This window comes from Saimiri boliviensis, chromosome 16, assembly GCF_048565385.1.
Source record: "Saimiri boliviensis isolate mSaiBol1 chromosome 16, mSaiBol1.pri, whole genome shotgun sequence".
NCBI classification, from domain to species: Eukaryota; Metazoa; Chordata; class Mammalia; order Primates; family Cebidae; genus Saimiri; species Saimiri boliviensis.
In genome coordinates, this window is record NC_133464.1 from 87,600,198 (window position 1) to 87,623,941 (window position 23,744).

Genomic DNA, 23,744 nt, shown 5'->3' on the forward strand with positions numbered 1-23,744 from the left:
AAATTGTTTCACTGCAAATGAAGGGCTCTTTTCTTTTTTAGTACTTAGTAGCCACAATGAAGACTTCGAAGTGTCTCTGAAGCACTATCCCAGAATTAAAGGCTCTAGTCAATGCAAAAACCATCTCGGTAAGTCGTTGATGAGAACACACACACTACCAACAGGCATAAGTAGAGCCCAGACATTAACAAAATTGTAGTTCTTCTGGTTTTAAAAAATAAAAAATAAAAAAACTTTTAAAGGCGAGTCACAGGTCTTAAATTAAGAGGGAGATAAGTCCTGTTTTAAGAATGGAGAGCCTAGGTGTGAGGATGAGCTGACAGCAGCTTTTGTCACCTTATTGGTCTCAGCTGATTCTCTGGTCTGGCTAGTTCTCCCATTCTGCTCAATGAGGAAGGCTCAATCCCTCAACAAAGAATAATCCCTTTTCATTCAAAAGCATGCAAGGACAGTCAGAGTACAAAACAGTGGGGGTCTTTTCCTTATTTTGCCCAGCTATGTATGTCATTCAAACCAGTCCCGGATAATTTTTAGCCAAGTGTGGTGGCTCATGCCTGTAATCCCAGCACTTTAGGAGGCCGAGGCAGGTGGATCGGCTGAGGTCAGGAGTTTGAGACCAGCCTGGCCAACATGGCAGAAACTCGTTTCTACTAAAAATACAAAAATTAGCCAGGCATGGTGGCGCGGGCCTATAATCGCAGCTACTTGGGAGGCTGAAACAGGAGAAACCACTTGAACCTGGAACATAGAGGTTGCTATGAGCCAAGATTGCACCACTACACTCCAGCCTGGGGAACAGGGCAGGACTCTGTCTCAAAATAAATAAATAAATAAATAAATAAATAAATAAATAAGATAATTTAAAACAATCTACTGAAAACTATTTTGGGTTTTAGAATAAGTGAAGTAGCGGCCATTCTAATCATGTATACTGTGCCTAGCTTTAAAGTAGCTTAGTGTATAGTTACATGTGTCTCACCATTCATTAACTTATTTAAGCAGCATTCTTGGCTAGGTAAAGATCTGTAGGAAGCCAGCTTGAAGACAGAACCAAGTGGGCTGATTAATAATATCAACATATCCGTCCATTGTTAAGTCCAACAACCATGCCAGAAAATTCCTTGATTCTCTCATGATAAGCCAGCCAATTTTTATTATTTCATTGTTGAATTTCCATTTGATTTTTGTTATAGCTTTTGTATGCTGAAATTGTTCAATATCCTTTTAGTTTCTGAAATATCTTAATTGTAGTTTATGTCTGATACCACCATTATCTGAATGCCCTATGGGTCTATTTCTAAAGTCTGTTTTCTCTCTTGGTTTTCATTCAAGTCTTCTCTAATGTCTATTTGTTTGAGTATGAGACATTGCTTATGAAAAACTAGGGCTCTGGTTGGTGTTATCATTCTCCAGAGGAGCTTTAGGAGAAGGCAGGTAGGCTAGGAGCATATCTCCCTAACTGAAATGTGGACTGAGATAAACTGAGACCAAGTTTCAGTCCTCGTGAAGACTGGTCTGTTTCCTGTTGCTATTATTCCTAGTATAAGGGATGTTCAAAGGATATAGCCCTTGAAGGTTCCAACTGGAAGCCTGGAGCAGTTACCAGGCCTTCAATGTCAACATTTCCCCCAGCACTCTGCTTGTCATTTTAGCCATTTTCTCTGTGCTTTTGAAATAAACAGTTGCCTCATAGGTAAAAGTGCTGCCAAGTGTAAACCTTATAGCTCTGAGTTCCCCACGACCTGGATCTTGGCTCTGCAATTCTTTGCTGCTTTGGGTGCTTTCTAGTATCTTCAAACATATTCTTCTTAACACTTGTTTCAACTTTTAAAGTTTGTTCTCAGCAAGAGGATATCTCTAGAACAACCTAGCCCACCAGTACCAAAGGTAGAACTTTGTCTGCCAACAGTGTGTTGTATATTTGTTGCTGTGCCAGTGCTAGGCCCTGGGGTATGGCGGTAAATGAGACCGTTTAGAGACATTTTTACATTCCTTCTGCTATTATCAGTATGTCTTTTCTTTTCTCCCAGAAATTCTACGTAAGTGTAATTGGTGATGCTATGTTAGTCATCTAGCTATGACCAGACCACGTTGTAAGTGTCTGTTTGTAGTCATCAAGTCAGACAAGCATCTAAGTGTGGCAGCCTGGCCTGGCACTGTAATATCATTCTGCTTACTTTTGTTACAGCACCTGTTGCCTGCCCCGTGATAGTTTCTTGCATCTGTGTCTGTCTTCCCCACCAGAACACAGCGTTTCTTGAAAAGCAGACAGTGTCATGTTGTTCTGTTTATCTGGCCAAGTTCCTTGCATAGACTCGTTCCCTAACAGAGGTCGATTTGAATTCATATAATGCTGACATTGGTGTCCCGTCAGTCTATCTCAGACTTCCGTCTTCTTCAGGTCCCCTTGATAGATGTACTTCAGGTGCTGGCCTTCAAGATTCCTAAAATACTCTTCATGACGGGAGAGGGACAAATCCTCACACTCCCAACAGAGAGTCAACTTTAGTCAGAAGAAATGCAGCATGAAAGAGCAGACTTTTAGTCTGTTACAAAGAGGAGTCTGTTTCAAACACGTGGGTCCAGGACTGGCTGGGGTTGCTTCATGTGCTGTTTGAAGGCAGGATATGTCTGTGTTTCTTCCTCAAGCCCTCTTTAGACATTTCCTCTAAAATAATGTAATGATAGAAGAGCGTAAGCAAGTAGTAAGTTCATTGAGCCTGGGGGTGTTGTATGAAATCAACTACTATAATCACAGAATTAATTCATTCATTAATTGATTCAACAAATGTTTATTGAACACCTTCTTTGGGTCAGGCAGTTGGAACCTTCAAGGGCTATATCCCTTAAACATCCCTTAAACTAGGAATAATAGTAACAATTCATTCATTAATTGATTCAACAAATATTTATTGAACACCTTCTTTGTGTCAGGCACTATTCTTGAAATTTTGAAATTGGAAATAGAGCAATAAGCAAATAAATTTCTGCCCTCATGGAGCTTATATCTTTGAATTCTCTTTTATAGTACTGATGTTTGTTCAGATATGACCATTTTCTTTCTTTCTTTCTTTCTTTCTTTTTTTGAGACAGAGTCTCGCTCTATTGCCAGGCTGGAGTTCAGTGGCATGGTCTCGGCTTACTGTAACAACCACCTCCTGGGTTCAAGTGATTCTTCTGCCTCAGCTTCCAGAGTAGCTGGGACTACAGATGTGCGCCACCACGCTCAGCTAATTTTTGTATTTTTAGTAGAGATGGGGTTTCACCCTGTTGGCCAGGATGGTCTCGATCTCTTGACCTCGTGATCTGGCCACCTCGGCCTCCCAAAGTGCTGGCATTACAGGAGTGAGCCATCTCATCTGGCTTCAGATATAACCATTTTCTATATGTCAGTTCAAAAGATGGGGAATATTCTGATAACATTTTGATTTTCTTCTGCATGTGAGATGTAATATTTTAAAATATAGAAATTTAAAACTTCTCCTCTACTTTCAGTCTTAGAGTTTACAGCATCTTTGTTTCCCTCAAATACACCCTAGATGTGGTTGTACTCTTTTGGAAGGAATAATTGCCTTATGGCATCTTTAAGTACATGGTAGATAATCAGCAAAAATTTGTTGCTTAGCATTAGAATACTAAAAATTAACATTGCTGATTATAAATTTTTTAATCAACTAAGTTTATATGGAAACATTTTGCAAAATAATGAAACTTACTAGAGTAGGCACAGTAATTTTGTAGGAAGGAGATTGGAATTACGGTGTTACTTTCCTATAAATCATAAATTAATAGGCTAGTCAAAGTTCTTTCTGTGTTGGCAAATCTATATACCAGCTGGCACTAGAATCAGGGACCAGATTAGGTAAATTTGAGGTGCCTCTGAAGCAATCATGTAAAGAAGCTCTGAGAAGCATAAATAAATGTGATCATGAGCATATAGGTAGTTTAGAGACTTAAGCTGTGGGCTTGGTTGAGAGTTCCTAGGGAGAGAGTACAGCATGAGAAGAGATGAAGGCCTGGGGCTGAGCTTTGAGGAGCTGCAGTTCTTACTGGCTAGAAGCCGCTTTCCAGAGGTTTGCCAAACTTGTTAGTCTTCTATAAGAACTAATTTGGGTATTGATTCCCTGTATTTGACCTATATTTTATCTTATTGATTTCTGTTCTTATCTTTATTATTGTCTTTTTATTTTCTTTGGATTTGCTCTTTTATTGTATTTCTGACTTTTAAAATTGGATACTTAGCTTATTAATATTTTAGGCTTTCTGGCCGGGTGCAGCGGCTCATGCCTGTAATCTCAACACTCTGGGGAGGCTGAGATGGGAAGATCACATGAGGCCAGGAGTTTGAGAATAGAATGGCCAATGTGGTGAAACCTCGTCTCTACTAAAAATAAAAAAATTAGTAGGTGTGGTGGTGGGCACCTGTAATTCCAGCTACTGGGAAAGCTGAGGTATGAGAATCGCTTGAACCTGGGAGGCAGAGGTTGCAGTGAGCCGAGATCATGCCACTGCACTCCAGCCTGGGCAACAGAGTATGTATTAGTCTGTTTTCACACTGCTGATAAAGACATACTCCATATTGAGAAATTTACAAATGAAAGAGGTTTAATGGAGAACTGAGTTCCACATGGCTGGGAAGCCTCACAATCGTGGGGGATGGCAAGGTGGAGCAAGTCACATCTTACATGCATGGCAGCAGGCAAAGAGAGAGCTTGTGCAAGAAGACTCCTATTTTTAAAACGATCCGATTTTATGAGACCCATTCACTATCACAAGGACAGCACAGGAAAGACTCACCCTCATGATTTAGTCATCTCCCACTGGCTCCCTCCCATAACATGTGGGAGCCAAACCATATCAGAGTGAGATCCCGTTTCAAAAAAAAAAAAAAAAAAAAAGGCTTTCTTTTCTTAAAACATTCAAAATATAAACTTTAAGAAATATTTTACTTGAACACCACGAACTGTGATATGCAGTATTTTCATTATTATTCAGTTATATTTTAATTTTCATTAGGATTTCATTTGATCCATGAGCTTTTTGAAGTTTAAAGTTTTCGAGCCTATGGGATAATTTTCCATTTATTTTTTTCTGTGTTAATTGCACTGTAAATAGAGCACATGGTTTTATGATAAGAATCCCTTGAAATTATTGCAGCCTGCATTCTGATTGAGGCGCTTTGAAGAAATATTGCATGTGTGCTTGAAAAGAATGTGCATTTTTCAGTAGATGATACAAGGCTCTTAATATATTTAGTAGATCAGAGTTGTTAATTGTGTTTTTCATTTCTTCCATATATTTACTGAATTTCTGTATACTTGCATTTTCAATAATTGAGAGAAGTGTTAAAATGTTAAACTACAATGATGGGCTTCTCTGTATCTCCTTTTTGATGCTAATTTTTGCTTTATAGATTTGGCCTTTCTATGTGGCATTCTGGGTAATTTCCTTGACTCTATCTTCTATTATATGAATTAGCTTTTCAACTGCATTTATTCTATTGCTTAATTTATTAAGTTTTAATTTCAATGACTTTAATTTCTAGATATTCTAATTAGTATTTTTTCAAATATGCCTAATCTTTCTGGGTTGAGTCCTTTCTTATGCTTTTTTTTTTTTTTTTTAAACAACTCTGTTAGAGTCTGATTGACTTATGTCAAGTTCTTTGTTATCTGATCCTGATCTTTGTTCTGTCCAGATGGTTTCATGTGTGTTATCATTTTGGGTTGTGAGTTTTCTTTGGTGGGGCTCTTTTGTGAATCTGAAGAAAGATGTGGCCTCTTTTAGTAAATTTATTTTTTTCGTCGTCGTTTTTTTTAGTTTGCTTCTACCAGGCTTTTCACTAGCCTGGAAGCAATTTTTATGTTACTTTGTCAGCTCTGGGAGTGTCTAGATCACAGGTATAGTATAATTTTGAACCTCAAACCTGGGTAAAATTCAGGCTTATGAATATAAATTCACATGTTAATTTATTCCTCCCTTCACCCTGTGACCCTCCCAATTGGTGGCCAAATCTAGACACACTTCTCTGTTTTTGCCCTCAGCAGGTGAGCTGTTTTCTGTTTTAACTAGTTGACCAGTTCACTGAAAATAGAACCTTTTGAGGGTCTCAGTTTTAACCTAGAGGTCTTGATGCCAGCTCCCAGAATCATGTGGCTGCTGGTTTCAGCCCTTACTGAGGGCCTGTGATTCCTCACCCAGACCACTGACACGTGCTCCCCACTCCAGAGGGCCTCAGGATCAGCTCTCATGCTGGCAGCTTTGGATTTCCGGCTCCCTTGTTTATTCCACCTGGTGATTTTCCTTACTTTTTCAAGGACTCAGCTGTTCTTTTTAAAGGGCGATTTATTTTGTATAGAATCATGTAGTACCTGCAGAGGGAGAACTTTTAGGTTTTCTAGTCTGTTGTATTGCCAGAATTATTAGTCTTCGTTAGTTTTAAGGAAGAAATTTTTATTAGCACACACACTTTCTCTCCTTTTTAAATTTTTGACAAGCTTGCCATGAAGCTGCCTACCCACCTTTGTTTTCAGGGTTGTATGCATTTTCTTGATTTACGTAGCTATTGTGGTGCCTTGTGTTTACATAGCTGTTGTGGTGCCTTGTCTGTTCTCACACTGCTATGAAGATACTCCCTGAGACTTGGTAATTTATTTTTAAAAAAAGGAGTTTAATTGACTCACCGTTTCACATGGCTGAGGAGACCTCAGGAAACTTACAATCGTGGCAAAAGGCCGAGGAGAAGCAAGCCCCTTCTTCACAAGGCAGCAGGAGAGAGAGTGGGCGCAGGGCAAGCTGCCCGTTCTGAAACCATCAGATCTCATGAGAACTCACTCAACACCTGAGGATTAGTTAGAGATGAGATTTGGGTGGAGACACAGAGTCAAACCATACCATGCCTATTGGGAAAATCTGGTGTGGGGATGCTTTTAGTTGAAGTCTATTGTAGGCCAGAGGTTGGTTTTCATAAACAAACATGCAGTCAAACCAATAAATGAGCAAATACATATATAGACTTATAATGACTAGCACCTTATACATTCGTCAGTTCTCTTTAGTGATAGGAGGTCAGCATCTCAGGACTGTGGTTAAACAGTGCCGTGCCATGAGATCTGGAATGCCTCTGTTTTGGGTGAATGATGCAGACATTTGAAGTGGTGATCCTACCACACCTTCCCTTGAGTCTGGTTCTTTCCAGGAAACTTCATGATTTTGGGGTAGGGAGGACTCATTTAAGAACAAAGGGGCAACAGTATGTTCTTCTTTATATAGTCTCTGGGGTAGAACACACTGCTTATTGGCTTTCTGCATGTTTCGTAGAACTGGAAGGAACAATCATGGTAGCCCCATAATTTCTGTATGACCTCCAAGTGTCTACTCTTCCTATATTGCCACAGACCAGAATTATGTTAAAAAATTGCGGGCTGGGTTACTAAAATTGTATTAGCAACTATTGACCCACAGAAAAGATTAAACAGAGTCTATTAAAGAAAAAGCAACTTGATTAAATTTTTAAGAACAAAATTTAAAATAGATGCAGCCTGTGTGTTATTACAGATAGAATTATAAATCTCTTTTTTAAAAATGGGAGAATAAGATTATGGTTCTCTTCAGTTATGTAGATAAGAGAGATTAAACGGATAAGAAAGGAATCAAGAAAAGTGAGACAAACATAACATCTGATTGTCAAAGCTAAAGAAAGTTAAAAAAAAAGTTGTATTCTAAAAGTAATAGCCAGAATTTTTTCTTCAAAAGCTCTAAAATGTCTACTTAAAGTTTGTAAGCCCAGCTAATTTCAAAAACCTCTATTCCTAGCTAAAACATCTTTCTTTACAGTAAACTTCTCGTTTCAGCAATGAGAGTCACCCTAAGATGGGAAAAACTGCCTTTTAGAATACCTAACACAGATAACCAGTGCTGGACAGGGTGTGGAGAAAAGGGAATCCCTGTAGATGGGTAATGAAAATGTAAGTTCATACAGCCATTATGAAGAACAGTATGGAAGTTTCTCAAAAAGTTAAAGATAGATCTATCATATGAGTCAGCAATTTGACTTCTGAGTATGCATCCAAAGGAATCTAAATCAGTATATGGAAGAGATATCTGCGTTCCCATGTTTGCCACAGCACTGTTCACAACAGCCAAGATATGGAATCAACCCAAGTGTCTACAGTGGATGAATAGATAAAGAAAATGCGCTGTATATACACAATGAAATAGTATTCAGCCATAAAAAGAATGAATTCTTATCATCTGTGACAACACGGATGAATCTGGAGGACATAATGGTAAATGAAATAAGCCAGGCACAGGACCGGACATTGTGGTCCATGCCTGTAATTCCAGCACTTTTGGGAGGCTGAGGTGGGTGGACCACCTGGGGTCAGGAGTTCGAGACCAGCCTGGCCAACATGGTGAAAGCCCATCTCTATTTAAAAAAAATACAAAAAATAATTAGCCAGCTGTGGTGGCATGTGCCTGTAATTCCAGCTACTCAGGAGGCTGAGGTGGAAGAATTGCTTGTACATGGGATCCTGGGGTTGCAGTGAGCTGAGATTGCACCACTGCACTCCAGCCTGGGCGACAGAGTGAGACTCCATCTCTAATAAATAAATAAATAAATAAATAAATAAACAAACCAGGTAGAGAAAGACAGATGTTGCATGGCCTCACTGATATGTGGAATCTGAAGAAGCTGAGCTCATGGAAGTGGAGTAGAATGGTTGGTGACTGCCAGTGGGTAGGGTTTGGGTGGGGTGGGGAAGAATCACAGAGGCTATGATACAAAACTTCACTTAGATAGGAGGAGTAGGTTCAACATGGTCATGAGTTAATAACACTGTATTGTGTACTTGAAAATTGCTAGGAGAGATTTTAAATGTCCTTAGCACAAACATGATTAGTATGGGAAGTAACGGACATGACAGTTAGCTTGATTTAGCCATTCCACAATGTGTATATATATATATATATATATATATATATATATATATATATCACAACATCATGTTACACACCATAAATACATTCATTCTTGTTGATTAAAAAATTAATTAGAAAAAAGAATACCTAACAGAGACTTCAAAGCACTTTTCCTTTTGTATTTTTTTTTTTTAGATACAGAGCCTCACTCAGGCTGGAGTGCAGTGGCGCAATCTTGACTCACTGCAACCTTGGCCTCCCAGGTTCAAGCGATTCTCCTGCCTCAGCCTCCCGAGTAGCTAAGATTGCAGGCACCCACCACCATGCCCAGCTAATTTTTGTGTTTTTTAAATTAGAGGTGGGTTTCACCATGTTGGCCAGGCTGGTCTCAAACTCCTGACCTCAAGTGATTCACCCACCTCGGCCTCTCAAAGTGCTGGGATTACAGGCGTGAGCCACCGCGCTGGCCTCCGATGCACTTTTTCAACTGTAGGCATAAATGGCTTCACCCCCTGGTTTCTCCTGTGGACGGATGTATTCAAGGTACAGATCGCTATTGACTTGAAGATGGTATTCCTGTTGAAAACATTATGACATTATACAATTATTTTATAGTCAGGTATTATAGTCAGGTTGCAAGTGAAACTAGTTTTATGGTACTGTGAAACAAACCTGAATTTTCAAAAATGAGAATGTTCTCAGAAAACAGTGGTTATTATCCTAACAAACTAAATTAAGTGCAAATTGTTGCTTTACTCAAAGCAGTAACAAGGTGTTGTGGCCATAAACATCTAGTTAATTTATTCTCAACAAGAAGAGTAGTTTTGTTGTTTGTTTTTTTTCTTGGAGACGGAGCCTCGCTCTGCCGCTCAGGCCGGAGTGCAGTGATGCGATCGCAGCTCACAGCAGCCTTGACCTCCAGGTCCAGGCAGTCCTCCCAGCTCAGACTCCTGAGTAGTAAGGACTACTGGGGCACGCCACCATGCCTGGACAATGTTTTGTGGAGACAAAGTCTCCCTGTGTTGCCGAGACTGGTCTCTAACTCCTGTGCTCAAACGATCCTCCTGCCTCAGCCTCCCAAAGTGCTGAGATTATAGGCGTGATCCACTGCACCTGGCCAAGGAGAGTGTTTCAAGTTCTGTTTTCTCTCCACAAACCTCACAAGCAGACTTCTCTCTTCCTGCTGTAGCTTTGAGAATTGCCACATTAGAAACAGAGACATCACTGATAAAAATGCATATATATGCGTCTCATCTAGAGACAGAAAAAATCAGTATGTAGAAAGTAACTTGTGTAGTTCTCTCCAAGTTTCAGGTGTCACCTGGAATTCAGAGAGATTCCTCGCTGGTAATAAATGGTCTCAGTGATTGCTGGCCACTGTGAGTTACTAATATCCTTCACACAAACTTTTTTATTTTCCATTTTTCTGTTTTAAAACTCACTCTGTACTTAAAGATTCTCCAATTTTATATTTTGTGCTATTTCCAGCACTTCGTTAAAAATAAGAAAGGGATTTGTTACAGGCTCATGCCTGTAATCCCAGCACTTTGGGAGGCCAAAGTGGGTGGATCACAAGGTCAGGAGTTTGAGACCATCCTGGCCAACATGCTAAAACCTCGTCTGTACTAAAGATACAAAGAATTAGCTGGGCTTGGAGGTTCATGCCTGTAATCCCAGCTACTCCTCTGGCTGAGGCAGAAGAATCGCTTGAACCCGGGAGGCGGAGGTTGCAGTGAGCTGACATCGCACCACTGCACTCCAGCCTGGGTGACAGCGAGACTCCGTCCACCCAAAAATTTGTATTCAAAACTCTCACTTCTTCCTCATGAGAAAGAAATGCAGCAAAACTATATCCCTGCAGGACTAAATGGAATATTTTCAGTTGTATAACCTTTTCATGTCAAGCATTTTAACACAATTCTAAATAAATGATTTCACAAAAGGTACAAAAATTATTGGAATGAGGATGGGACAGATACATCATCAGGATAGCAACCGATGCCTGTGCCACGGGGTCCGCCTCTGGGCTCTCTGCGGTCACCTGGAGAAAGGACTGCTCTTTAAAGCAAACAACAATAATCCTTGTAACGGGAACACCTAAGCCCCAGGAAGTCACATTCTGAAATGCAGTCTACACTGATTTTTACTTTGGAAAGGTCTCTCTTGAGTGAGTATAATTTGTTCTCGATTATGGTAGTACTGTTTAGGATTTGTAACACGCTTTTAGAAAAATTAAAAAAGAAATCCTTTATTTTGATATTTAAGGACAAAAGAGACCCTGGTTAGAGCATAGTGCAGTTGGTTGCCTGTGATGTTGAAAACAGACGCGCTCTTTCCCCTTTTACTTAACACGTTATTTATTCTAGAGCACAAAGATTCTTATTTTTTCAAAAATAGTAATTATGGTGTCCACCTCTTAAAAAGTGTTGTCACAGCAGTCTTTCATCTGACAGATTTTTCAAGATTGTACTCCTGGGAGAAGTGGTGAAGAGAAACCGGGGTGTTAATTAGACAGATTGAAGCTGGAGATGTAACCAGTGCTAACAGAATTTACAATGTAGAATGCCTCCATCTCCAACGTGAGAGTGGATTTCCTTCTGCCGTGATTGCAGTAGGATTCAAACTCATCTTTCCTTTCTTACCACGTCTCTCTCTCTTCAAATTACGTAATAGATCTTCTTTGCGTGTGAAGTGCCCTAAATATTGAAGTCTTCTACTTTGTTTTTTCTTTCTGGAAAGCACATTGAAGGCTGCTTCCAGATATTCTGCACTAGCAAATACGCATTTTCTAGCAACAGGATGCCTATTTTAAATGCCTGGATTGGCCAGGTGTGGTGGCTCATGCTCTAATTCCAGTACTTTGGGAGGCTGAGGCAGGCAGATCACCTGAGGTCAGGACTTCCAGCCTGGCCAACATGGTGAAACCCCATCTCTACTAAAAATACAGCCGGTTGTGGTGGCGCGCACCTGTTAGTCCCAGCTACTTGGGAGGCTGAGGCAGGGGAATCACTTGACCTGGGAGGCAGAGGTTGCAGTGAGCCGAGATCACACGATTGCACTCCAGCCTGGGCAACAAAGCGAGAGAGACTCCATCTCAAAAATAAAAAACAAAAGATAAATGCCTGGATTGATTTAGCAACAACAACAACAACCAACTTAACAAAATTTTATTTTCACCACGAAAATACGTGTTTTGGAAAATGTATGTTGCATCAGCAAGTGGATACACTTTCGAAGGGAATACTGAGCCGGCAGGCCCTTGCCCTGGGAACGGTCCAGAGCAGACTTGCTGCGGCTCCGCCAGTTTTCCACATCAGGGTCCTAATGAGTTGAATGAACCACACGGGTAACTTTGACTAACCGTCAAAAACGGAAGTTTATAAGTGATTGACGTTAAAAATACAAAGCAGAGAGCATTAGAAGTTGTGCCTGGAACTACATCATGTCGTTTCCTCCCTTCCAGAAAGGCAGGGGAAAGCCACAGTGTCTAAACTCTGCCTCACCTGTCAGCTGCGATACCTGCTCAGCCAGGGATCGGTCTAAGGCAGGGGGTGATCCTTTTTTGACAGAACGGTTGTGAGCATAGGGAAGTCGCACTGTGATTCACCTCTTCCCAGAGTTTTGTTTTATTTGTCAAAATCTGGGCATGCCGATGGTGGCTGTGGGTGAGAATATTGTTTGTCATGCGTTGAGTCTCCTTCCCCTGCCTCAAAACAAACAAAGCCCAAACAAACAAGTCCGTGCTTTGAAAGATGCTGCCAACCTTTCATTAAGCAAAGTCAAGCTGATGACCTTTAGTAGTGGTAGAATTTTTGCTAGTGCTTCCCATTTGGTGCCTGTCTCTAGAAAGCGCCCCGGAAGGACAGAGTTGAAACTACACGGGTGGCGTCTCTCTGGTGTGGACAGGGAGGGCAGATCCCTCCTCAGCCATCTCCCTGGCATTCTTCCCTGCCTGCCCCCCAGTCCCTTAGGTCAAAGAGAATGACTGCAGCTTCTCTGAGCTTTGTAACCAACTGCAAGTGAGGAAGGTCCTGATAAATGTGTCAGACTCCCCTTCTCAGACCGAGAGTATCTGAATAAATAATAGCAAGGAAATAAATTCAGCGGCGACACGGACAGCATCCTTATAATCCCAGCCCAGCACATCCAACACAATTGGGTCACTCTTAAAAACAGCAACAACTATCGCAACAAAACTTCAAGCAAATGTGCCATGAAAAACTCTTACATAATTGTAACTGATTTGGGTTTCCTCTGGTTCAGGTTTTCTTCCCTCTTTGATAATCAAATGATCTGAAGAAAGGCATAGAATTTCAGGGGAGAATCTGCATGACAGGCTTACAATAAGGCTATTCACAGAGACTCTTTTATGAGCTTACACAGGATCACCATCATTCTTCGTCTCTGGCTTTGCTACAAGGCTCCATTTAAACTTAACCCAACTTGCAGATTTAACTGATTCAGGAATGACTCAATACAATGAGCCAGCTACTGTAGCTCTTTCCCCCCTTTTGATAAGGGGACTTAACACAATGGGCTTTACAGTTCTTAAATGACTGATTTTTTTTTTTCCTGTCTTTGAGATGTGGTGCTTATGAGACCTTTTGTTTCTTTAAAAAGATTCACATGGTTTGATTATATTTTTGAGAAGTATAAACAAATCCAGTAGGCACTCCCTACCCTTAGAATAAAACTTTAAGAATCTTGCAAATGATATAGAAGCAAAACTCATGTCACACTATCTACACACCTGATTTCTATTAATAGTTAATAGAAATTATTAACTATTAGGCATTATTCAATTACACTTGAAAACATTTATTTTTGAGGGGTGATTCTGATGTAATTTCTAGTAGTTCTTCAGCATTGAATTTCGTGTTTACACATTTCTTGTTATCTGCTGGTGTTTATACTGTGTTCACGACCTAATATGATATGTAAATTTAATATTTTAGTAAAATTGGTCAGGTGGTTAGAGACCATGAGATGGATGCAGTGCTAATACAGTTCCCAGTTCCCGGCAGGGCACCTTGCTTGTCCCTGAGTAGCTGGGACGGAGGGGAGACCCTGGAGGAGGCATCTGGTGGCACACTGCAGCGAGAGCACTGGGGACCCGTGCTTTGGATACACACCTCACAATGGTGGTTCCCAAACTTTAGTGGAAACAGGAATCATCAGGGATGCTTGTTAGAACTGCACATGCTTGGAGCCCACCCCCAGAGACTGATTCAGTAGGTTCAGGATGGAGGCCAGCAAATTTGCATTTTTAGCAAGCCATGCAGTTGATTCGGATGGGGTGGTTATTGCACCACACTGAGAGTCATCCTCCTGAAGTCACCGGGGAATGCTGGGAAACCATGCCTTCTCCTCTGCAGCACCTGCTGCCCCTAGGTGAGCAGGGACCTTGGTTAGGAGGGACCCCTGCTGTGATCCGAGGGCTGCAGATGCCAGGAGGGGAAGGACAGCTCTAGTATTTGCAGAGTGTCAGAGCAGCTCTTACATCTTCCACCTGGTCCGCCTCCATCCCTCTTCATCTTCACGTGGTAGGGAACACGCCTTGCCTGTGGGTCCCGCTGGGTGTTTCAACGTGTCATCTCACTCTCACTCTAGCTTTGTAATTAGAACTTCAGAGAGGTTGTTATCTTCATTATTTAATCCACATTTGCTTCTTTATCCCACGCCCCTACTCGTATTAACGTAGTTTTAGATTTTCGGACGTGGGGATCTTTTCCAATTGGAAATGGATTCTCAAGAAGCCTTTTCGGAATTATGGATGTAACATGTTTATTCGTTTCATGAGGATGAGATTTTTCCTTGAAGATCTGTTGATCTGATGGTCAAAACCGATAGGGAACGTAATTGTTGATGATAACTACTGATGTTTACAGCAGTTTGCCTGGTGGGCTGTTTTGTGTTTTGTTTGTAGAATCCACCCCCAAATGGTTGGCAGACTTTTCTACTATGAGAAATTTCAGGCTATTCACAATTAGGAAGTACAGAAAACTCCCATATATTCATCAGCCACTTTCTAGAGTTATCAAGATTTATCATGTTTTTCAGCAGCCTCTTATTGTTTTTAAATCTTGCTGGTGGTTTTTGCAAGGGAGAACAAGTAATATATTTTCTGCACCTATGGAAAAGTTCATGGCTAAGTCCTCTATAATAAAAGATAGATGCACAAGAGAGAAACATACAGAGGTATTTATTGTAAGTTTTATATGACACAGGAGCCTTAAAAGGAAGTATAGACCCCAAGACATAGGGAACCCTCTGTACGTTTCTGCTTAGGTTTGATCAAGAGTGGACAGAGGTATGATAGGACAAAGGGGTATGATTTAGCTGGCAAGAAACTAGAGGGAAGTTGGCAAGGCCTGTTTGTCCAGATTCTTCCCTGTGTCCCTGTGTCTTCAGAGACAACGAGATTGTTTTTCTCTGGGTATGGGGAGGGCACCTCTGGAATGGGGGGCTTATGAGCTGCTTCAAGGGAAGGGAAGAGAATTCTTTTATGGCCTGCTTTAGCGGAGGAGGGAGGAGAAGGTTAGAGGGACCTTCCTGCTTCCACTGTTTTCTCAAATGCCAAGTTGCCGTATTTTGGGATACACGCTGAACCTCATCATTTTCAAAGCGGTTTGTTTTAGGAATGAAACAAACATGAAATGCTTTGCTTGGGGCCCCAGTCGAGTGATCACAAAGAGTCGTTTAAATGTGTCCTTTCCAGGAATGTGTTCCAGAAGACCTAGAACTGAAGAAGAAGATTTTTGCTCAGTTAGATTCCATCGTTGATGATCGAGTGACCTTAAGCAGTTCCACCTCTTGTCTCATGCCTTCCAAGTTGTTTGCTGGCTTGGCTCACGTGAAGCAGTGCATCGTGGCTCATCCTGTGAGTATTTTAAATCCAGAGAATTGATTGTATATCATTCTCTCTTTTTTTTGGGGGGGGGGTGGTCAATAACTTGTGATGAATCCATTAGTATTTTAAACCACTTTATTGAGATAGAATTCGCTTACACAATTCACCAATTCAAATTGTGTAGTTCATTGGTTCTTATTGTATTTACACAGTTGTGCAATACCAGCATTTTCAAAATGAATTTTATCCAAAAATCCCTTGGATTTTTATCTGTGTACCGTGTGTGCAATGGAACAGAGTGAGCAATGCTTTGAGGCTTTCACCTCGAGTAACCGTGTAGCTGAGAAGGCTGACGACTAAACGCAAAATTCTACTATCGGTATAAAAGTGCTACATGAAAAATGTATACAACGGGCAGGATTGTACAGATATGTCACTTGCACTGTGTCGTTTACTCGACACAATTCGGAGTAGGATCCGTTTTGTTAAAATGCAGATTCTGGGTCCTGCTTCGGAGACTCTGACTGTAGGTCTGACGTTAAGCACTTTTTTCCTTGTGGTTCTCTTCCACCCCCTCCTTGTAATTAACTGTGAAAGCTTATTTGCCAGGAGTGTGTTATGAGGCGCCCTGGACAGTGAGTTTCAAAGGGCATCCAAGCACTCAAGGAGTCTTCTGGTGGTTAATGTATTGAGGTGAGGAACCGGGAATGAGAGAGGAGATTCAGTGATCGACATTTGAGTTGAACTGTGAGTTCAGTGTGACCTTGGAGAACCAGGACAGCCTGTTAGGATGGGAAGGGTGACTTAGCTCAAGCTATGATAAATATAATAGTATATAATAGTGACCGCACCCTTGGCACCACCAGGTTGCCAGAGGGTAAGATCAGGAAGAAGCAACGCGGAGGCGCTGGGCCCAGCCTGGCTAGCAGCTGGTTGGGCTGATGAAGGGAAGTGAGGGTCTGAAGCTGGGGAAGAACATGAGCCAAGACCCTGGGCCAAGAGCAAGCTCGGTGTGCAGAACTGTGGGACGCCAGCCTGGCGGGATGAGCACACATGCCCTGCAGCCATGGGAGCACTCAGTAGTAGCTGGGTTTGGAGAGTCATGAGGGTTACTCTGCGAAGCTGGGACAGGCAGCTTGGGTCCAGAGCAGCAGTGTGAGGTGGTGAAGGCGCTGCTTAGGGAGAGCAACACGAACGTCCTTCCTTGGGTGAAGACGGGTCGGAGAGGGGAGCAGTGACATCACAGGACTTGGGGAGTATTCCAAACTTGAGTGACCAGGGCCTAGGATCAAAAGCCGGGCAATTCCTCTTTCTGAGCAAGCGCCATTTAGAGTGTGGGGGTAACGGATGCCTACCACATCTGCAGATGCCCGCCAGGTTTCACGTGCTGAGAAGAGCGGCAGCTCAGACCCCCATTTACATAGCTGTATGGTCCTGGGAGAGAGGACGGAAAGAAGGAGGAATGGTTATAAAATAAGGAGGCTGAGATGCATAGAAATAGAAGGGAACCAGCCACATTTGGTTACCACTCAAACAGGAATGAGATTAGCATTCGAGGGCCCCTGATGGAAACCAAGTCCTGAGAAGCCTGCCGTGCCTTTGCTTTGGAGACATAGACGTGTCGGTAAAAAGGGCTCCCGGAGACCTCAGCACTTCCTAGGTTGCTGCTTGATTGCTTCCGCGAAAGACTCATTCTTGACCCGTGTTTTTGCTTCTAAGTCAGTTTAAAACCAAGCTAATCTAAATAAAATTGTTCAGAAAATACCTCCTGAGTTCGTTGACAAGACCTTTACTGCATCTCTTTAATTTTAAACTACCAGATGGGTGAGAGGACACCTGAGTCACTTTCTTCTCCTTCACACCCAGCGCGGTCCCCAGACCAGCAGGACTTGGTGACGGTTGATTCATGACATTTTCTCCCTCCCTCCTACTCTCGTTCCGTCCCACTACTGCTCACTTATTTAATGAAACAACATGAAGTCCAAATCTTATTTTAAAAATTAATCTTCCTTATGGTTACAAATGATTTTTTTTTTGAGACGGAGTTTCGCTCTTGTTACCCAGGCTGGAGTGCAATGGCGCGATCTCGGCTCACCGCAACCTCCGCCTCCTGGATTCAGGCAATTCTCCTGCCTCAGCCTCCTGAGTAGCTGGGATCACAGGCACGCGCCACCACGCCCAGCTAATTTTTTGTATTTTTAGTAGAGATGGAGTTTCACCATGTTGACCAGGATGGTCTCGGTCTCTTGACCTCGTGATCCACCCGCCTCGGCCTCCCAAAGTGCTGGGATTACAGGCTTGAGCCACCGCGCCCGGCTGGTTACAAATGATTTTTAAACAAAACCCATGTTAATTAAAGCAAACCAGATAACCGGAGTTGGCGGTCTTTGGACCTTTCCCTTCCTCTCCTCAGTGTTCCAGCTGCCCAGCTCTTTTTTTTTTTTTCTTTCTTTCTCTGTGGCTGTTGCACAGGCTTGAGCGCAGAGGTGCCATCCTAGCTCACGGCGGCCTTGAACTCCTGGCCTGAAGCAAGCCTCCAGTCTCAGCCTCCCAAAGTGCTGGAATTGCAGAAGAAAGGCACCCCGCCTGGCCCCACCTCTTGCTCACCCCACGGGGCCTCTAGTACAGAATCAAGACCCAGCGATAATCTCTGAGGCACCACAGTTTCCGCGGAGACCCCAGGCCAGCTAGGAGCGGCTCAGCCTGCAGCCCCAGTCCCTGCTTGGGGCCCTTTGTTTCAATCACTGGTGATCTTTGCCTGGCCCGAAAATAGGATGACGAAAACAGGAGGCCTGTTCATGCTGTGGCAAAAGTGGATATTCAGCAAATTGGAAAGGTTGCTTCTGTCCCCACCCGCACAGAGAGGCCCGCAGCCAGCGTCCCACCGCCCCGCCACGGGCTCCCTGGGGCGGGGCCACACTCGGGTCGGCGGGGAGGGAAAGGCACTGACCGGGCGAGCACGTGCGCCCCGCGCAGGAGTTCAGGCTGGGCTTTAGGGTGGGCTTCCGGGACTGGAGCCGCTGGCGGCCACACTGAAGGCCCAGGAAGAGGGCTGTTCATGCAGCCCTGCTCTGTTCTGGACGTTTTTCTTCTCCAGTGACTTTGCGTTGTTTCCTCGACTCCTAGTGGCAGTGACTCCAGAATTCCCACGTGGAGGGGCTGGGGGAGGAGCATGTGGCGGCTGGGGCCTGTGGGTGACAGTGGCGTGCACGGTGCACCGCAGTGTGTCCTTACTGAGCTTTGTGTTAGCGCTGACGGAGGGGCAGTTTCCTGTTAGTTTAGCCACGCTTTCCAAAGGGGCCCCCTGCTCTTTTTGCTTCCTTAGTTGAGTCTGGAAAGGCGATGGTCCGATGGGGCCGGCGGGGTCTTGGGAGGCCACTAAGCAAGGGGCCCGCTGGATGGACGGCCTGCCTGGGAAGGGGGCGGCGGCCGGCAGAGGGGGCCGCGCGGTGGGCGTGGGGGGAGAGGCCGCCGGTCAGCCCCCTCCCCGCCCCTTGCCTGCGCTCGGCCGTTTCAGACTCGCCTCCCGTCTGACACCGAAGCCGTCAGCCCCGGGGGTGGTAAACGTTGGCGGCACCGGCTCCGGCGGCCTTTGCGCACCTGCACCGCCCCGCGGCCGCTCGGACTCGCCCGGGGCCCCGCCGGCCAGCGCGCGACGGGGAGGAGCGGCCGCCGGTGAAGCCGCGGGCGCCGAGGGGGACGAGAGGCTCCGGCCCGGCGGCCTCCCGCGAGGGCGCCGCTTGGTCCCGGAGCGAGGGGGGAGGGAGCCTCTGTGGGCGGCCGCGCTGTCGGCGCGGTCACACGGGCCCGGGCGGCGGGAAGAATGCGCCCTTGTGCCCGGGCCCCGCGCGGCGCCGCCGCCGCCGTGTCTGTCTCGCCCTTTGCGGGGCGAGTTTCTGAGTCCGCCTCGCGCACGCCCGCGCCGAAGCCTCCTCCTGCTTCCGGAGAGGGCAGAGCAGGTGCCCAGGACGGCCCTTCCTGCTCCCTCCCTCTTCTGTGGGCGTCATCTCGAAACAGAAGCTTTTGCGCATGGACGCATCGCTTAGGAACTGTGACATTCTACCTGTCACCCATATGGTGGAGGAAAACGCATTTAAAAGCATCATCTGGGGACCCGTTGGCTGCAAGACACTTGGCTCGGTGCTCAGGCCAGTCAGGTTCTACCAAGCACTCTTTTCTCTGGACATTGGCTACTTCTCTGTGAGGAATCTCTAAGAACAGTTTCTCAAAGTCAACCGAGAACCCCAGAGTCGAATAGTGAAGTCCAGGCCCCCGCCTCGGGCTCACTCACAGGGACAATGCCTTCCTGTCTAGGACCTGTGGGCGTGCAGGGCCGCCTGACGTGTGTTGGTGACCACTGATTTCTAGAGCAGGAAGGTGACCTTCGATTGGAAGGCGCAGACACTTAACGTGCAATGTGGAGTAATTAAAGAAATACCAGGTTTTGGGAAGACATTGCTAATAATTTATTTTTGAGACAGCGTCTGGCACTGTCACGTAGGTTGGGGTACAATGGCACGATCGTGGCAGCCGTCACTTTCTGGGCTCAAGTGACTCTCCCACTTCCGCCTTCCAAGCAGCTGGGACTATGCGTCCACACCGCCACACCCAGCTAATGTTTTCCATTTTTTTGTAGAGACAGGGTCTCACCATATTGCCTAGGCTGATCTTGAATTCCTGGGCTCAAGTGATCCTCCTGCCACAGCCTCCCAAAGCGCTGAGATTACAGGCGTGAGCCACTGCATCCAGCCTGCTAATAATTTTTGACACCGACCCGGGAGAATGTCAGAGTCTGCGGCGACTGCAGATGGGAAGGCATGGTTCCGGAGGGTGGTGGGGTGGGAGGAAGCTTCGAAGACAAGACACATGGGAGCAGAGAAATTCTGTCCTGGGGAGGCCAGGGATTTGAAGATTAGCCATAAGCATACAGGCTGGCAAGCTGTTCCTCCAAATTCCAACTTTGTATTTTGGGTAATTTTTTTAAAAACAAAACCACACAATTCTGTATGCAGACTCCCTTTTCCTCTCACCGTTGTGAATACATTTCTTTCTCAAGTATCTTGTTGGCCGCTGAATCTAAAGGCACCTTTCTAAAGATGTACTTGCCCCTCCTGACCATTCGGGGTGGGTGCAATGCCCCAGACCCAGGGTCGTCTCCTTGACTCCCTCACTTCTTTCTCTCCTAAGGTGAATCCACCGTACTATGTCCCGCTGGTTGAGCTGGTCCCCCACCCGGAGACGGCCCCTACGACAGTGGACAGAACCTACGCCCTGATGAAGAAGATTGGACAGTGCCCTGTGCGAGTCCAGAAGGAGGTGGACGGCTTTGTTCTCAACCGCCTGCAGTACGCGATCATCAGTGAGGCCTGGAGGATGGTGGAGGTGCGTGTGCCCTTCCTCCTCCCTCCTTCCCTCCCTCCCTCCCTCCCTCCTTCCCTCCCTCCCTCCTTCCCTCCTCCCTCCTTCCCTCCTCCCTCCCTTCCTCCCTTCCTCCCTCCTTCCCTCCCTCTTTCCCTCCCTCCCTCCTTCCCTCCCTCCCTCCCTCCTTCCCTCCCTCCTTCCTTTCCTTCCTCCCTCCCTCTTTCCCTCCTTCCCTCCTCCCTCCTTCCCTCCCTCCCTCCTTCCCTTCCTCCCTCCTTCCCTCCTCCCTTCCCTTCCTTCCTCCCTCCTTCCCTTCCTTCCTCCCTCCTTCCCTTCCTTCCTCCCTCCCTCCCTTCCTCCCTCCCTCCTTCCCTTCCTCCTTCTCTCCTTCCCTTCCTCCCTCCCTCCTTCCCTCCTCCCTCCCTCCTTCCCTCCTTCCTCCCTCCTTCCCTCCTCCCTCCCTCCTTCCCTCCTTCCTCCCTCCTTCCCTTCCTTCCTCCCTCCCTCCCGAAGTTGAGCAGGACAGTGAAAGTTGTTCCCTGGGCAGCCTAGAAACTGGGAAAGTCAGAGGCGGCTTGGTTCTTCTCATTCTGTTCTGGAGACCAAGGGCCAGCTTTAGAAACCAAGTAAAATGCAGCGATTCATTGTCCGAGAGGTTCTTCTTACAGTCACCTGATACCAGGACAGGACAACAGGCTTCTCCCTGCTGCCCTTTCATAGCATTAGACATAATTACTGTGTGGCCCACTGCATTTTCCCACAGAGCCAGCGTTTACCCTTCATGTTACAGTTTTTCAGGAGGAAAAAAATTACATGTTGTGTAAACTTTTTTCTCCTGATGGAACCTAATTGTTTCAAGAGCTTGAGGAGGCAATGATGAATAGACTTGTTAGAGTAAATGCTTGTCTTGTCTATAAAGAGGAAATGATATATAAAGACATGTCACATCATCCTCTAAAGAAAGGCTTTTACACGGAGGTGAAGCAGTGGCCTGGCTGCATGCATTCCCGTACACATTTGCACGAGGGGCCGTGGTGCCTGGGGGAGCTACGTGGGCTGGATGAGCCGGGGAAGTCTCCGGGTCTGGCAGCGGGACTGTCTGGCTTCCCTTATGGCACCAGCCCGGCTTCTGTAGGGGGAAGGCGAGACTCTGCCCACGCCTGTGTTGCGGAAACACGGTGGAGGGTGGAGGGCCGGAAGTGCCCAGCTGCAGAGGGTAGGGAGGACGCTGCTCGGGCTCGCATCGCCTGAGCCTGGCGTGGCTCCGCAGTTCCTTGTTCGGACTTGCATGGACACACACCGAGCCTCGCCTGAGACGGCAGCCAGGAAGCCGACCGTGCCCCAGCTTTCCTGGGTGTTGCATTTCAATTTCCCACCCGTTCTGCCAAAGCAGGCAGGTGTGCGTGACGGACGTGGCCTCCCGCAGCCTGCTTCTCGTGTTAGGATTCTGCTAATCCCTGTCAGGTTCGTCGTCTGACTTGACTGCGGAGTGCGTTTGTCATGCAGTTGCCTCGATTCTGTGTCTCGATGTGTGGATCCACTTAAGGCTCCTGTATCTTCGAGAAACAGTGCTTGGGTTTCCACTGTGATGGTGGACGTTTGAATTTCTTAGTAATTTCTTGAATATCAGTCGGCATCAAGGTATTTTTAAAGAAATGCTGATCTCTCAGAACCTCCTTGGAGATTTGAATATTTCCATTTGTCTGGAAAAGGGGAACAACTTTACACCCTTTGCCCATGTTCACTTGTTGCATTAAAACCTTGTGTGGTTTTACAGGCAATCTCAACTTTTTATTTGTAAGGTATTTCAGCACCCTGAGTTAAGTCTTGCGTTCTCCAATCTGAAAGGGTTTGGGATTCCGGTGTGAGGGGATCGGGTGGGAGGTGTGCACAAAGAACGCTCTGCTGCAAGAGCCATGGAGGACTCTGATGTTTCCTGGTGCTGCTGGAAGAGGGCAGGTGGGAGGGGTGAGTTCTGCTGGCTGCCGATGTCCACCGTGCTTTTGGCTGTCCTGCTTTGTGGGTCATGGCGGCCTGAGTGACGCTGTGTTACCGGCTGGCGGGAACGTTCTTACTCCTAGCTTTCTGCGGTGACGTACCTCCTGAGAGAGTGAAGCCTGAATGTGTCGCTGTGCTGGCTGCTGTGGGGACTCACATGCCGGGAGTCCCTGTCAGGAACCGAGTGCCGAAATCTAGCAGGATACAGTTTGTGACAGAACAGGAAGAGGTCCACAGAAAGGGGAAATTAAGAAAGTGTGAATACAACTCAAAAGCATTACCTTGGTGAAAGTGTAGAAGATAATTCATTTTTTAAAATAAGGATCATCTACAGGTAGCGGGGCCCAAGGAAGCTCTAGAAACTGCAGGTCCTCTTCCGGCAGGGGTGGGGTGGGAATAACTCTACCAGGCACCCCGAGCCCCACAGGGATGACTTCCAGGGTGTAAGGGGCTTTAGTTATGTGGCAAGGCTGGCAGAGAGGGAGCACGGAGGATGTCAGAAAGGAAGGTGGGCTTGTCATGTGCGGACCTGGACCAGCACCACTCAGTGGCCGGCCACTTCAGGAGCAAGGTCGCGACCAGCATGTGAGCGCTCCAGCAGCAGGTTGAAGTT

General features: G+C 45.5%; 1 protein-coding gene across 2 annotated transcripts in view; it reads left to right on the top strand.

The window, feature by feature from the left end:
- CRYL1 (crystallin lambda 1) overlaps positions 1–23,744 on the top strand; it is a 120,686-nt gene that overhangs the window by 72,888 nt on the left and 24,054 nt on the right. For both annotated transcript variants that reach the window (XM_039473303.2, XM_074387942.1), the window contains 2 exons: positions 15,641–15,802; positions 20,960–21,154. In XM_039473303.2, coding sequence (XP_039329237.1) covers positions 15,641–15,802; positions 20,960–21,154 — 357 coding nt within the window. The remainder of the gene's footprint in view (positions 1–15,640; positions 15,803–20,959; positions 21,155–23,744) is intronic.